Below are 16148 nucleotides of genomic sequence, written 5' to 3'. Positions count from 1 at the left end.
GCCATAAATACAAATTCCACACTACTCTGCCAAAAACAATCAATAATCAAGTCAAGTCAAGTGAGGTTGGCTTTATTGTTAATTTCTTTACATGCACTGGTCATACAAAGAATTGAAATTACGTTTCTTACTTTCACATGAAGACATAGACATACTTTTGGTGGTATACATACCGGTAGACAGTATAGACGTAGATCGTACACATTCAGTACCCATACAATACACGTACAGACATTTAATGTGCAAGACTGGACAACAAAAGACATACAGAGAACATATAGAAAGGTATTTGTTGTGCATTTTCAATAATGTCCTAGTGTCACAATTCTGACATAGTAATAGTACCATTGTGAATGTAAATGTTCGAGTTATTGAAGATCAGCAGACACCTGATGACACAGTCGGCCTACAACCATTTTAGGATTATATTTAAAGTAAATGTTCCGAACATGATGTAGCCTAAAGAAACCATGCCACCAGTTAGCAGCAGGTTAAATAAACACTGCCTGTGATCCACCAAACCAGACAGATACATGATAGATGAACGGTTGCTTGTTTAAAAAGTAGGTTAAATCAGTCAAGAAAGTACAGTACATGCATGTAAAATGACAACATACAAACAAGTTAAATCAGTCAAGAAAGTACAGTAGGCCCATGTAGTTAGGCCTATGTTTACGTAACATGAGAGCACATGAACAAGGGTAGAAAATAATGGCCCAAGTAAATTTTTAATAAATCATTTATATGGGTAAATTAAATGAATAAAGTAATATATTTACCTTCTTATGCCCTAGTCACGCGCTGTCTCTCTCTAGACATTTTGTCACTGTCTTTGGTGTTAAAGTCATAAAAGGTTGCTCTCCACCTCATCCTTGTGGTCCAGAGGTGGGGTGCAGTTGTGTGTCACTTCCTCTTTCCGTCTGCAGGGGGAGTAGCGGTGCAGTTGCAGCACCCCAGCTGCCATCAGGAGCCCCACAGACACCCAGGCCAGGTACAGGCACTCTCCAATGACACTGGGCCTCTGAGTACAAAGAGATTCTATGGTTACCGGTACGCTCTCTCTCTCTCTCTCTCTCTCTCTCTCTCTCTCTCTCTCTCTCTCTCTCTCTCTCTCTCTCTCTCTCTCTCTCTCTCTGTTTGTGTGTGTGTGTGTGTATGTGTGTGTGTGTGTGTGTGTGTGTGTGTGTGTGTGTGTGTGTGTGTGTGTGTGTTGTTTGTTTGTTTGTATTCTGGCACTCTGGATTTACATTTCTGAAAATAAAGCATGCTGACAAATGGCTGCCTTAAAAGCTATTTAAGATCATTTACACTCCCACGACACTGGCCCAAATTAATTGAAATATGTAGATACTGTACGTACAGGAGCCAGGATCCATGTGACCCAGGTGACCGGTCCCAGCGTCACCAGGCAGGATATCAGGTACAAGCAGCCAGCTGCAAACAGCTTCTTTTGGGCATTGTCGTGACAGCAGCTGGTGCCACAGCAGTTGGTGCCACACATAGCGAAGCCGGAGATCAAGAGAGCACTGAGGGCGATCCACAGTAAGATGAAGATTCCCAGGAAGATGCCGACGTGCATCCCACACCGTAGCCCCGCGGCCCAATCGCAATGCATCCACGGACCCACCCCGGAAGAGTCACCAACATACCACCTTGGAAAGAGTACACTGTATGCCAGGCAGATGAACCCCAGAGTGCCCAACACCAGGGCCAGTATGTCCAGTTTGTCCCTCATGGTGGTCGGACGTATCAAAGCCAGCCCATCGAATCTCAACTCAACGCCACAACTCCTTTGTGTTGACTCAAACACACTCTGCTCACTGAAGAGATTGTGTAGGGAGGAGTATTTACAAGAATGTAGCCAGTTACAATAGGCAAATGGAAACCAGTTATGCTGCATGCTATTGTGCTTCTACTGCAGTTATCTTGGCTGCTAAAATGCCATCTAGCGACACTCCTTTGATAGAGGGAGTGACACTGACATTGCAATTTCATTACTGAAAGTAATAGTCTAGTACTGTATTTCTCTACTTTTACATCACACAGGGTCTTCAGAAATGCACTATGACTCGGTCATTGCCATTCTGGTAACAGCTGTGTCTTAAGGAAGGAGGTATGTACTTCAGAGTGTCCTGTCCTTTGGTCTGGTCTGTGTCTTTGGTATTGTGCATAAAAAGATCAGGATAAATTGCAACATATGATTAAAACAGCTAGTAGGATAATTGGATGCAATTGGATACAATCAAACATCAGCTCCTCAGCTGTTTCAAGACATCATACTAGACAAGGCTGAAAGTGTTCTTGATCAAGAATGTAAATCTTTATCTAACAGATTTCAGTCAAGTCAACTTGGCAAGGGTAGGCTACTACAAAGGAAACTAAGAACAACCATTTTCAGTAAGTCGTTTGTTCCCTCGGCAATTAGAATTGTTAATTCTCAACAAGGGACTTGACACTGTGGCGATGTGTGTACGTGTGCATGTGTGTGTCTATGTGTGTGTGTGCGTGTGTGTGTGTGTGTGTGTGTGTGTGTGTGTGTGTGTGTGTGTGTGTGCGTGTGCGTGTGCGTGTGCGTGTGGGGGGGTATGCAACAGTCTAGTTGTGTGGAAAGGAGCTAGTGTGGTATGGGGTGAAGGGGGGGGGGGGTAATTGTTTTACTTATTTATCTGTTTTTAAAGTCTTGTCTACCCTGTCTGAATGGACTGTACTTATACACACCTTGACCATTTGAATTTCCCATCTGGGATAATAAAGTTAAGTAAGAGGTACACAATACTCAATTACAAATTAGTGTGACAAAATCAAAGGTTGTTTAATGTTGGTAGGCCTAAATCATATTCTGTTTCACATATCGGACTAATTGGACCGCATGAGGCAGATTAATAGCCTAGAAATCTAGACGCCCCTAGCGACGGCGTCTAGATTTCTAGGCTAGCAGATTAATATAAAATAAGACAATACACGGAAATATTCAGAAAATCTATTTATTCACATGCTACACTCCACATCACTGCAAAAAGAGACAGAAAAAGTGTGGAGTGTGGAGTGGGCACACAGGCAGCCAAAAGCCTCTTGTGCTAAATGGAAGAGCAACAGGTAAGCTAAATGCTGTGATGGTCCATCCCAACATCCTGGATCTCTCTACTTCCACACTAAAAGACAGACAAAACAAGGAAGGAAAAACCGTAAATATTTCTGCAGTTTCTCAAATTAATTTAAAAAAAGAATAACTGTATATTATCGGTAATATGACTTGATTTGAATGTAATTCCAAAAACACTTGCATTTCCATTGTGAAGTACCCTAGATCCAAGCACTTTTTATTTCTTCAGGAAAAAGCAAGATGACTGCAGCTCCTATCAGGAAGATGGCTGCTGTTGCGACCATGCAGAAGATGGCACAATTACTAGGATATATGACGTCAACTATTTTAATTCTGTCAGGATCCCACACACAATCCTCCTCTAGCCCGCTCTTCACCACACCACAGTTAGGGGGCACCCAGGCTGTGTCGTAGCCGTACTTAGTATGCCAGGAGTACTGCATGGGGTGGTACTTATAGTTAATCTTCTTCACTTTTCCGACAGACACAGACACTTTCAGGATAACCTTTTGGCACCAGAATAGATTCAGAGGGTACTTGCTGGCCTTCTTCAGGTCCCGGCTGAGGTAGACTCCTCTCCCCAGCATACCGCCGCTGGACTGCTTAAACCATGTCCTCAGAATGGATGCTGCGGCTTCTCTGGACGTGCCATGGTACACGGTGTAGGTTTTATCATCATCGGGTCGATCAACGCTTTGAAGGCGAGGTGAATCGAATGGAACAAAATCATCTTCTGCCCACATCCTACCAAATCGCGAAGGAAAAAAAAATCATGACAGACAAAAATGAGCAGTTGAAACCAACCCAAAGCAATGACTGGTAGCTTGTTGAGCCAAACTATTGACAGTGAAGATAATACAATTCATCCCATTTTGAAGACTAATTGAATAATCACAAATAATAATTAACTATGAATACTTGAAAATAGTCAAAAGTAACCATGAATATTTACCTCTGGCTGTGGTGTAAAGTTTGCTTCAAGGACTGCTTCAGATGAACACACTAAGTGAGGATCCTGAGGTAAACTCGATGAGCAAGAAATGTTACTGTATTTAAGGCAAGGTGTGTGCCTGACTGCATCACAACTTGAGGTCTTTCAGTGTCGTTTCATTCGTTTTTGAATCAAGTAGTTGTTCATTGAAGGAGCACATTCAGTGAAACACACACACACACACACACACACACACACACACACACACACACACACACACACACACACACACACACACACACACACACACACACACACACAGTTTAGTACTTTTATTTGGATCCTCACACAGGGAAGGATTACAGATCCAGTACAGTATTGGAAAAAGTCCTGTAGATTGGCAAGATTGATGATAAACAGATAATAAGTCCAGTTTCTATGGATAGATATGACATCTCCGTCTCCAGATGGACAGGCTCCCAATTATGGCCCTTTTGCACAGTGTGTGCCATGATGTCTGCCAAGTTGGTAGCCAGGCTGTGCCCTCCTAGTGACGCAACACTTTCAACGTTGCAACTAGTCAGGCCAAGAGCAATGCAGTATACTTTCTGAGTTCCCGAAAATACGGGAACTCCTCCCACTTTGTCGGTAAGCAAACAACCATAAGCAAACCAAGGGATGCGGGTCAAACATGCCTTATGGTCTTGCTCTTATGCTATGCTCTTGGTCAGACCAAGTCTCGAAGAGATTTGAAAGTCGATGATAATCAGGCTACCAAGTTGTCTCCTGGAGAAAAAGAGGGACAGGCACCATACTTGGTATATAGCCCCATCTGCTGGTCACACAAGAAAATGCAAAGCAGAGTAAAACAGCCTGCCAAGATCACAACAGGGGCCCCACCACCACCAATATGAGAGGGCCCCGGGCCAAATGCATTGCTTGCCCACCCTATAGCTCCACATGGAGCCATGTTTAAGGCAATGATATGATATACTAGTTATGTCCTTGGCTCCGCTGGTACCTTGGTCAAAGGATGGTCTGATTCTTTAAAGTCCTCTGTAATAGACAAAACAATAAACAATGTTAGAGTGAGCAACTGTTTAACTTGTTGAAATCTTTGGCAACTCTGTGTGTGTGTGTGTGTGTGTGTGTGTGTGTGTGTGTGTGTGTGTGTGTGTGTGTGTGTGTGTGTGTGTGTGTGTGTGTGTGTGTGTGTGTGTGTGTGCGTGTGCGTGTGCGCGTGTGCGTGTGTATGTGCTGTGCGTGTGCGAGTGTGTGTGTGCGAGAGAGAGAGAGAGAGAGAGACAGAGACAGAGACAGAGAGAGAGAGATGGTGTTCTTGGTTCTTTCTTTCATTGTTGGTTGACGTGCCTGTGAATTTCTGTTGCATGGGGGGCCCCCCAGTGTCTGCCATCTGAGCATGATATCTCCTGCAGATACAACATTCGGCCACAATTCTCCTCACTGCAGAGTTGGCCCCTGTGATCCAGTATTTTCTTCTTAGCGTGAACAACATGTGATTGAGACCACTATGGCCAAGCCGCTGATGCACGCAGGAGAAGAGCTGCCACGTGTTGACCTTTAGCCAGAATGAGTGGGTGATTTGCTTCCTCTGGCAGTGAACCTCTGGTGAGTCAACCTCCAACTTTTATGAGCCCGTCCTCCAGTCGTGGGTCCAGCTTGTAGAGCACATTTTTCTTGCTGACCGTCTTCCTTGCAGACAAGATGGCTATTTCTTCTTCAAACCTTTGTCGCTGACAGAAGCGAATTAGCGGTCTCAGCCTCAAACAGTCAAGCTTCTCGACAGTCAAGCTTCCTTTGGGTTCAGTAGAATCCTGTGTGCTGCTGGCAGCATCTGGCACCTTCCTTCTGCGAGCCCTGTACAGAAGTAGCTTCCTCAGCCTCAGGAGCCAGGCTAATTTTACTTTCAGTTTCCTCCAGTCTGAGATGTAGCTAATAAGATAGCTGGTGCTGTCAGAGGACGCATTTACGTTGACTTCATTCACTACAGCTTCCTTCTTGACCTCTGGGTCGTCCAACTTGATCAAAGTGTCCACCACGTCACAAGGCCAGTCCTGTTCTGGAAGACGCAACAGACTTGGAGCCTGTATCCACCTGTTGTGATCGATGAAAGGCCGGACCCTCAGCCCTCTGGACGCTTCGTCGGCTCGGTTGTCCTTTGTGCTGATGTAACGCCATTGGGAAGGTGTGGTCGACTCTCTTATGCATTTTTAGAAAATAAAGCTTTTTGAATCTTAATCTTTGAATCTCTTTACTGCCCCCTGGCTGTGCACTTACTTGTATCCAGTCACTTGTAAATGACTTGAAAATTAGGCTACACACTGGACATAAGGTGGGCCAGGCATATGGTAGCCAATATCATTTCTCAGGGAAAGCATGCAAATTCTTGGGAGAAAAAAATGTGTATTGTGTCATTTTTAAAGGATAGTTCCGGCGTAAAATGAAAGTTTCACCATCGATTTCCCATGCCCCAAAATGTATCTAATGATGAGCCATTCCGAGAAATGCCGCGCCGTTATGGAGTTAGCTTATTTTAACCTTTTTGGCGAATAATGCAGCCAATGCATTACAGCGGGGCCAATTTGTAAATATTATTTTCTGATGTTTCTCCGCTATAAACAACCTCAAGGACGCTACACACTTCATCACAACGGTCTCGTCAATCAAGCCGAGGCACAGATAAGATCATCGGACCACACTGGCCAGTGTTTTCAGAGGTGTCTCACTGTTGCAACTCTCTAGTCTGACCCGGATGCAGGCTACTCATTCAGGTGGCTAGGTAGGCTATGCCAGGTCTTCTGCAGGGGGTGGCCCTGGCAGTCGATTTTTTTCACCCTCCCAACTCTTACTATGACTTTGATGATCACTCGCTGCGATTCAGGAAGCTCCAGAGGGTACCTGCTGGCCTTCTGCAAATCCCTGCTGAGGTAGACTCCTCTCCCCAGCATACCCCCGCTGGACTGCCTGAAGCCGGACATCAGAATGCCTTTTGCAGCTTCTTTGGAAGTGCCGTGGTACATTGTATAGACTCCTTTATCATCCAGGGGTCGTTCAAAGTAGGCGAGGACGATCAGGTGGAAGGAAGTCATCTTCTGCCCACATGTTGATTCTTGAGTTCTTAAAATTGTTATGAAAAAGGATTGACAGTTGGCAAAGGTAGGCCTACTCCGCTGAAGTAAAAAAAAAAAGACTATTCTACCAAGCTGACTCAAAACATGAACATGCTGCATGAAATTTGTCAACGTCATGTAAGATTCTCATTCTACCAGGTCATTTTAGTCACTTCAGTTGGTTGTAAGTATCTGGACTTCATACTGTATATGTTTAACATTTTGTCTCAAAACACACTTGTCACAAAAAAACCTTGACATGTTCAAATCCCATTGGGTCAACCATTTCAGATTGTATTAATTCAGAAGATATTAAAAGTCAACATTTATTCACCTTATTTAATCAACAGCTTTCGAGACAGGTCCAAATGAAGATATCCTCAAAGAGTCTTTCTCACCTGACTGAACAGGTGGCTGTATTTATTGTGTCCTTTATATGTGCTTTTGGTTTCAGTCTGTGTCAGAACAGATTCTAAATCTTTTTTTATCTCTTGCACCTTCTGCAAATATTTTATACAGTTTGGACTATGACCTCCTTGCTCAGCTGTGGATGTTTGACTTATTCTCATGGATAGCTAATGAGGTTTGAACAAAGGCTCACAAGTAGACCTGTAAGGGTCGCAACCTGCAAGCCCCTTTGTCTCCACCTGCTGGACATTTTTGATACTTACAAGTACCTGCCTTTTGCTTACCTGAAATCTGTGCCGTTGTCTGTGATGCCATTCACCTGTGATCGTTTGACCTTGTTGTGTCTCTGCATTGGTTCTTGCTCCCCCTTCCTACCTTATTTAAACCCCAGATTGTGTGTGTACTCTGATTGTCTTGTTGTGACCCTGACAACAATTTTGAGAGTTTTTTCTGAAAGCTGAAATCTTTGCCTGAAATCTTGGTGCTGTGTTTCTTTTGTTTGGTTAAGATTTGTGTTGGAATTCTTGATAAACTGATTTCTGTTGGACATTTGATGAAGTGCTAGAAGATTTTCTGTTGTCCGTTTTTGCTAAAAGGATTTTTTATTTAACTTTTTCTTGCAATATTGACTGGATTTTTAGTTTTTGCCTTTTTCGGCTTTGAGATACTTTTATGCCCTGTGAAGAGGAGTTTTTGTGTTTTTTCATTGGATGTCTCATGTGACAAAATAAATCAGCAGTCTCTGGATTTCTTTCTGCTCTTGGGTCCAATTTCTACAGTTCAGTAGCCTAGAAATCTAGACGCCCCTAGCGACCACAAATTGAATTTGCTCCCGAGGGCAAATGTTGCAGCTTTCTGCAGTACGGGTCTTGCTCGCCAGGCTAAGAGTACAGCACAGCTCATGATTAGGAAGTACAAAACCCTCTCGGAGCTGGGAGTCTTTTTGTACCTCCTAAACTGAGTTGTGCTGGTCTACTTTTGTGCCTTTGTTCAAACCTCATTTTGCCTCTGTAAACAACTGAACTGACACACCTTGTCTGCCTGTCTGCAATTGAGTTCATCCCATGGTCTTGTGGTATACTCCCTGTCTTCTATGCCAGAGATCAAGTTTCTATCCCTGAGTCATTCCTTACATACCCTCAGGGGGTGCAGCAAAACACGTAAAAGATTCAGCACGTCCAAAATTCCCTTCTCTTGGTCGTTGGTATTTTGGTATTTTATTTGGATCCTCATGAGCTGATGTAACCCATCAGCTACTCTTCCTGGGGTCCACACAAAACATTTAACAGACAGACATAAACATACAATACTACATATGAATAAACACAGGGAAAGACATAAACACACAATACAACAGATATGAGGAAAAACTGGAAAAGAATACATTCTTTCCCAGCGTTCCCACATTAGACCAACAAGGAATCAAAATACAAACAAAATACAAATAAAAAAATGAATACAAATAAGGAAAAGAACAATAGAATAATAACTAGACCAATCCCTCCACACAAAATGCACAGTAGGCTGTGTCTCAGAAGTACTTGAGCCTACAACAAAGATTAGGTAGGCCTACTATCAGTCATAAAATATTTCTTTTTTTTTTTAAACTAATCTTACTTTGGGTTTTTAAAATATGATCTGGAAGGGCATTCCATTCAGTCATTGCTCTGCATAATACTGTGCATTGTTTTGAGTTTGTTTTTGGGATTGTGTAATTGCCACTGGTGGCATGTCTGGTGGGGTATGCAGAGTGGAGCTAAGTGTGAGATGCTGAAACAAACTGTCAGGTTTGTTTAATGTGTTAATGTTTTTAATAAAAGAAAGAATGAATGCTCTCAACCTTTTGTCAACTTTAAGCCAGGAAAGTTGGTTATGCATGTTATTGGCTCTCTGTGTACTCAAGGGCAAGCCTGGCTGCTCTGTTTTGTACCCGTTAAAGCTTCTCTAAATTACTTTTTGTGGTGCCTGACCAGATCACTGAACAGTAGTCTAGGTGTGACAATACAAGGGTTTGTAAGACCTGTTTAGTCCGCTGATAAATGAGAACATATTTTGATTACAGATATGTTTCTGCCCATCTTTTTCATAAGATGATATATGTGTCCTGACCAAGATTGCAGTCTAAGGTTACCCTTAGAAGCTTTGTTTCTTGTACCTGCTCCACAGCCACATTATTCAGTACAAGATTCAGCTGAGGTTGAGATCTTAATGAATGTTTAGTTCCGAAAATAATACTTGAAATGTTCAGAACTAATTTATTATCAGAAACCCATTGGAACGCCATCTGCAGCTCTTTGTTGATGGCTGAGGTGATTTCCTCTACTGTTTTTGCCGATGAATAGAGAGACACCCATTAAATAAAACCTTCTGAGTTCTGTTGGTTGGATAGCTTTCAATCCATGCTATGGCAGATGGCATGAAGCCATAACACCTCAGTTTATTCAGCAATATTTTGTGGTCAATGACATCGAATGCAGCACTAAAATCTAATAGCACTTCTCCTATGTTCTGTTGATCAATATGATGAATGTCCTTCTCTGTAAGCATGTTGGTAGTTGCTAGTTAAACTGTTCAGTGAAAAATAAGATTGTATCTGATTAAATACAATTTTCTCCAACAGTTTGCTAAGGGCAGGTAACAAACTGATGGGGCAGTGAAAGCAGCGTGAGTATTTTTTGGTCAAGGGATCACCTTGGCCTCTTTCCAGCTTTGAGGGAATCCATTTCTGTTCAGGCTTGAATTAATAATATGACATACAGAGTTACAATATGATCCGCAACAATCTTCAATAATTTACCGTCCAGGTTATCAATGCCTGGTGGTTTCTCATTATGATTTATTCACCTCTTCAACAGTTACGTTAGAGAATTAAAATGACAGTTCTTGTCCAGCATTATTCTGTTTTCTATATATGAATACAATGACTAATTGATAGGTGATGTCATTTCCTGTATTAGTTTACATACCTTGTTGGTAAAGTAATCATTAAAATAGTTGGCAATGTCGACAGGCTTAGTTATGAAAGAGCATTCTACTTCAATAAAGGAGGGGGTCGGACTACTATTCTTGCCCATGATGTCATTCAAAGTGCTCCACAGTTTCTTTCCATCATTTATTGTGGTTTCATAATACAATTTCTTTTTCCTTCTGTTAAGCTTAGTGGTGTAGTTTCTTAGTTTACCGTACACTTGCCAGTCAGATGTGCAGTCTGACCGATTTGCTGCTTCTTTTGCTTCCTTCCTTTGTGCCATGCATTCTTTTAATTCATCGTCAACCCAGGGACATCTAGTTGTTTTCACAGTCAATCTCCTCACAGGTGCATGTTTATCCATCACTGGAACCAGTAGTTCCATGAAAGCACTCAGTGCAGTGTCAGGGTCACTGTGTTTACAAACATTAGCCCAACCAATATTGCTGACATCATTCACATATGAGTCACAGCAGAAACCCCTGTATGATCTTTTCTACACAATTTTAGGGCCAGCCTTTGGGACCTTTGCCTTCCTGGAAATGCACACCAGGTTATGGTCACTAAAACCAATGGGAACAGAAATGGCTTTCGAGCATAGTTCAACAGAATTAGTGTATATGTGATCAATGCAAGTAGATGATATAGGCCTACCCCCGATCTTATTAATGAACACTCTGTGGTATATTGACAACCTGTACAAGATTGCAGACACTAGTGGTATTAACCATTTTCTTTTTCAGAGGACAGCTTGACGACAGAAAATTAATGTTCATATCTCCCAGTAGGCCTACATAGATTTCTCTGTTTTCATCACATGCCCCTTCAAACAGGTGACACAGATTATCGAGATGCTGGCTGTTAGAGCTTGGTGGCCTATAGCAGCATCCCAGCAATATAGGTTTTAGGTGTGGTAAATCAAACGCACCTGTAGCCATAACATGCCATGAGATCCCTTCTGAGTGTAGCAGGAATGTGGCTCTTTTTCCACAGCGGCATCAAGTGTCTCATCAAGATGCGTTTCTGTGATGGCTAGAATCTGTATTCTGTCGGCAATTAAAATGTTCTCGATGTCCTGCACTTTATTTTTCAAGCTGCATTTGTTTACATGAGCTATTGTTAGCCCTCTCTTGGGAAGTGATGACATCGCCATAGTCTATGATGAGAAGACGAGGGGAGAAACTTTAATAAGGTCCACAGATGTACAGCGCCGCCAGTTAGTATTGGCACCCCTTAATTTTATTTACAAAATGTGCAGTATATCCAGAAATAAATGAAAATATAAACAACTTTTAGCAACAGGATCTTTTAATTGAAGGTCCAAAGATATTTAGAATAGCAAAGTATTTTTTTCCAAATGAATTTTGGAATTTCAAGCAAAAACATGAAAAAGGGCATGTCCATGAATATTGGCACCCCTCCTTAACAGATTGGTCTCACACCATTAGACAGCAAAGGCAGCCTCCAAAGGTTTTGGTATTCGTCTACGAGCTTCTTGCACTTCTCCAGTGGCATTTTGATGTGTGCATTTGGATGTGTGCTTTGGGTTTTTGTCTTGCTGAACATGATCTTCACCTCAAACCAAGTGTTCTTGCACATGGTTACACATTTTCCTGTAAATGATGATACCTGTGATGCCTGTCATGATACCTGTGATATGGTCAAAGCCTCCAATACCTAATGCATCAATGGGGTGACATAATATTATAGATCTGACACCATGCTTGATTTTTGGTAGGGTGTCCTTTTCCTTAAAGACTTTCTGGCAGAATATGCAAACATGCTGTTTGTGTGCATCACTGGAAAGCTGTACTATTGCTTCATCTGACCTTAAAACATTCATAAAAGGGCTGTGTGTTCCCTGTATTCTCTTATACAGACTTCAGGTGTTCCCTTTTATGACTTTCATGAAGCAATGTGGTCTGTCTTTGCCTCCAACCAAAAACCAAAACTTTGTGTAGTGTTTAACATGTGATGCTTATTGGAAAAAAACTTCCTAAAACAGTTCAAAGTTGACCTTCAGGTCTGTAGATGTTAGACCCTGTGGTTTGTCATTATTTGCACCGACTTCTACAGACTGCTATCATAATTTCTTCCCTTAACCCCACATCCAAGGATGTTCTTTACAGCTCCCTGTTTGGCAAATATCTGAATAACACAACACAGTGTTGGAAATGGTATACTAGGGTCTTTTGAGATGACCTTTTATTATTTGGAGGTCTTGTTTTTGCAAATAATTGTATTTCTGGTGTCCTCAGGCAGCCCATCTGTCTTCACATTTGTCAAAGACGCACAAGATGTAACAGGTGGCTATTTAAAACACAAATATAAAAAAAATCCTTGCCTAATTCATGTCCTATGGGCAAAAGCAATTTGTCAAAGGTGATTCCCATTTGTTATCTACCATATTTGAGTCAAATTAGGTTTCCACAATGGTATCCAGTAAAGGGTGCCAATACCAGTGGTTCCAGGAGCTTTAGCTTCTTCAATTTTTTCCCTCTCGTAGTTTAGTATTCCTTGCTGTTGATCATTTTTACATTTAGTATCAACCACAAGCTATCTATAGAAAAATCATGGTTGACCTTATTATTTGTTGTCTGGAGATATGTCTCATAATGTGCTTAAGCTTCAAGGGTGCCAATACTAACTGGCGCCACTGTACGTGCATGAATGAATGTTGGACAACGTTTGTTTATTATGTCAACGTTGGTTTATCATATCAGATGTAGGCAATGTTGCCTTTCACTACCGCTGGCCAGTTACAAGGAGAAAATAACCACAGGGTAAACCGTCATTTGGTTTATAATGATCAATTTAATTCCTTCCTTAAGAAAAACTCTTAAGATTCCTTCATCCATTGCTTTTCAGGGTAATGGTTGCAGTGTTTGGGTGGTTAACCCATTGGTGCCTGATGTTGCGTTGTGCAGCATTGGCCCTGGCGCCTGGAGCTGCATTACGCAACATTCAGGCTCCTGAGATTTGAGACAGCTTTATTAAATATCTCAGTTTGATTGAGATGAATGAACACATTATAATGAAATATGAGGGTCTTAGCATTTAAATGCAACTTAGGGCATATTTTTATGTGCTTCAGAAGCTGAGATATTTAGGTTTTTATAGGCTGAGGGCAGCTTTTCTTAAAATGGGCTCAGGCATTCAGTACCCTTTTTTGCAGGTGCCTTAGGTATCAATGGGTTAAAGTCCAGGCCTCTGTGAATAGAAGGCTGATGCACCTTGCCAACCTTGCTGGATCAACATTGGCAACCCAGGGTTGCTGTACAAGGGGGGTTGAGGAAGCGGGGGGAAAGGGGTAGGGTAGAAGGCTGGTGCACCTGGCCAACCTTGCTGGCTCAACATTGGCAACCCCGGGTTGCTGTAGAAGGGGGGGTAAAGGTAGAAGGCTGGTGCACCTGGCCAACCTTGCTGGCCCAACATTGGGTAAATGATGTTGATGACTTGAATTCTCTTTGGATCCCACACACAGTCCTCCTCCAGCCCGCTCTGCACCATGCCACAGTTAGGGGGAACCCAGGCCGTGTCAAAGCCATAGTCATGCCAGGTCTTCTGCTGGGGATGGCCCTGGTAGTTGATCGCAATCACCCTGCCCACATTCACCCGCACCTTCACAACAGCCCTGTCATATTCAGGGTGATCCAGAGGATATCTGCTCGCCTTCTGCAGATCTCGGCTGAGGTAGACACCTTTTCCCAGCATGCCATCTTTGGACTGCCTGAAGCCCTCACGCTGGATGGCAGCAGCAGCAGCTTTGGTTGTGCCGTGGTACATGTAGGTGCCATTTTCTCCAGGTTCAGTCACACTTTCAAGCTGAGGAGGCCCTTGGGGAGGAAAGTCACCTTCTGTCCACATCATGATTCTAAATGACAGAGAAAAAAAAGAAAAGAAATGTAATGAAAAACACTGGATGAAAATTCACTTACTTCCTACACTATGAAAATGACAACTTGAAATTGTTCAAATTTAAAGTTATTTAATAACATGGTTTAAACTAACAAACATTAGTATACAGGCTGTCTAAGTTTTGTAATTTGACTAGAAATAATAAGTTAATAATTGTAATAATAATAAATTGTGGGAATTTCCACTAACAACATGAATTTGATCAACTTACAGAAGTTAGCCTGGACACTAACTTTTGTTTGTTTAAGCCATGTTTTTACAGTGTGATCTACAGTAGTACATTCAAGATTATATTTTATGTAGTTCCACACAGCTCCAGGCACCCCACTGAGATCAATCAGGCACAGTACAAATGAACCATGATGACAACAATGCAAGACACTCTAATCTCAACTAAAGCATATAAAATACTTAGACTTTGACACATTGGGTTATTTAAAATATGACAAGCTCATTAGCCACACACACACACACACACACACACACACACACACACACACACACACACACACACACACACACACACACACACACACACACACACACACACACACACACACACACACACACACACACACACACACACACACAGCGAGCCTCGCCCAGGTGGCATCCATACTCTAACAGTTCTGTTACCACACCCTCTTGTGATTATCATGTGATTATCACACACACACACACACACACACACACACACACACACACACACACACACACACACACACACACACACACACACACACACACACACACACACACACACACACACACACACACACACACACACACACACACACACACACACAGTGTTTGTGCCAGCCCTCTATTTCCTCAAAAGCTGCCATGTTTGCATGCTTCAGTAGATGTGTCAAAGATAAAAGTAGAAGTTAAAAAACACCCCGTCACGGTTTCGTTTCCCCGCAGGTAGCTTCAGTGAAGCTTTTTTTCATTAACACTTTTTTCATCAACAACCGAGTCTATCTACCCCATTAGAAACAGGAATAACTATTGCAACAGTAATACAGCACTTATTACTACATCATACCTCTACTTTTACTTTTGACACTTCAGTGTAAACTAAAAACAGTTCTTAGGGCTGTCACCCTGTAGCCAATCACTATGTCATACATTCAATTCTATAATGTACATCTTATTTACGTGCAATTGTTCAGCCAAGGTAGCAAGTCACGACATGTAGCCTACAGTAAGATGAAGTCCCAATTACAACAGCGCTTGAAATGCGACATGGCTTTGTGGTTCTTTTCTATTCTGATCGTCGACACTTTGTGGTTTAGGTTGGTGAACAGACTACAGTACATTATGAACCTAAACGACTAATGAAGCTGAAATGTCATAAACCTTTACTTGCCTTAATAGATGTAGTTTCTCAGTTGGGATTTCACTAGATCTTCTGTCACTGTCTGTATCCTCTTTCACAGTCTGAATGTGGCGGTCAAATGACATCATTCAAGGATTTGCCTATCAGGCTAGGCTAGTTGGAGATGTGAAAGACACGTCAGGCTCTCTGCCACCACGTGAGGCTCTCCACCAACCAGGTTGTTCACGAGGAGTGGCGGAAGCGAAAGACTCGTCCTTCCTTCCTAGGTTCTCCACCGAACGGTTTAGAAAATCTTTTTTCCCTGCAGCAATCAGACTCTTTAACAACAGCTCCGGATTGCTTTTAGTGGT

The 16148-nt window shown here is 42.3% G+C and overlaps 2 protein-coding genes across 2 annotated transcripts; both read right to left on the bottom strand.

The window, feature by feature from the left end:
* Window positions 1-72: 72 nt before the first annotated feature.
* LOC134453581 (claudin-17-like) lies at window positions 73-2006 on the bottom strand. The gene is made up of 2 exons (XM_063204360.1): window positions 1361-2006; window positions 73-1021 (listed from the first exon to the last, which is right to left on the bottom strand). The coding sequence occupies exons 1-2, from the start codon at window positions 1898-1900 to the stop codon at window positions 845-847; spliced, it is 717 nt and encodes a 238-aa protein (XP_063060430.1). The 5' UTR covers window positions 1901-2006; the 3' UTR covers window positions 73-844.
* A 1297-nt stretch (window positions 2007-3303) lies between these two features.
* LOC134453804 (uncharacterized) lies at window positions 3304-14408 on the bottom strand. The gene is made up of 5 exons (XM_063204552.1): window positions 13961-14408; window positions 8640-8657; window positions 6846-7101; window positions 5691-6218; window positions 3304-3847 (listed from the first exon to the last, which is right to left on the bottom strand). The coding sequence occupies exons 1-5, from the start codon at window positions 14406-14408 to the stop codon at window positions 3304-3306; spliced, it is 1794 nt and encodes a 597-aa protein (XP_063060622.1).
* Window positions 14409-16148: the final 1740 nt, after the last annotated feature.

This window comes from Engraulis encrasicolus, chromosome 8 (assembly GCF_034702125.1).
Source record: "Engraulis encrasicolus isolate BLACKSEA-1 chromosome 8, IST_EnEncr_1.0, whole genome shotgun sequence".
Lineage (NCBI taxonomy): Eukaryota > Metazoa > Chordata > Actinopteri > Clupeiformes > Engraulidae > Engraulis > Engraulis encrasicolus.
Note: the sequence above shows the minus strand (reverse complement) of the source record. Positions and strands in the feature narration are given on the sequence as shown.

Bases quoted from the DNA above. Each gene is read 5' to 3' on its own strand.
- LOC134453581 (XM_063204360.1), bottom strand. From the start codon at position 1,900: ATGCAGCATAACTGGTTTCCATTTGCCTATTGTAACTGGCTACATTCT. The intron at 1,022-1,360 runs GTACGTACAGTA...CTTTGTACTCAG, and splicing joins TCACATGGATCCTGGCTCCT to AGGCCCAGTGTCATTGGAGA.
- LOC134453804 (XM_063204552.1), bottom strand. From the start codon at position 14,408: ATGTGGACAGAAGGTGACTTTCCTCCCCAAGGGCCTCCTCAGCTTGAA. The intron at 6,219-6,845 runs GCATAGCCTACC...GCGTTACATCAG, and splicing joins CACCCCCTGCAGAAGACCTG to CACAAAGGACAACCGAGCCG. The intron at 3,848-5,690 runs GCTCATAAAAGT...GCGATTTGGTAG, and splicing joins GACCCACGACTGGAGGACGG to GATGTGGGCAGAAGATGATT.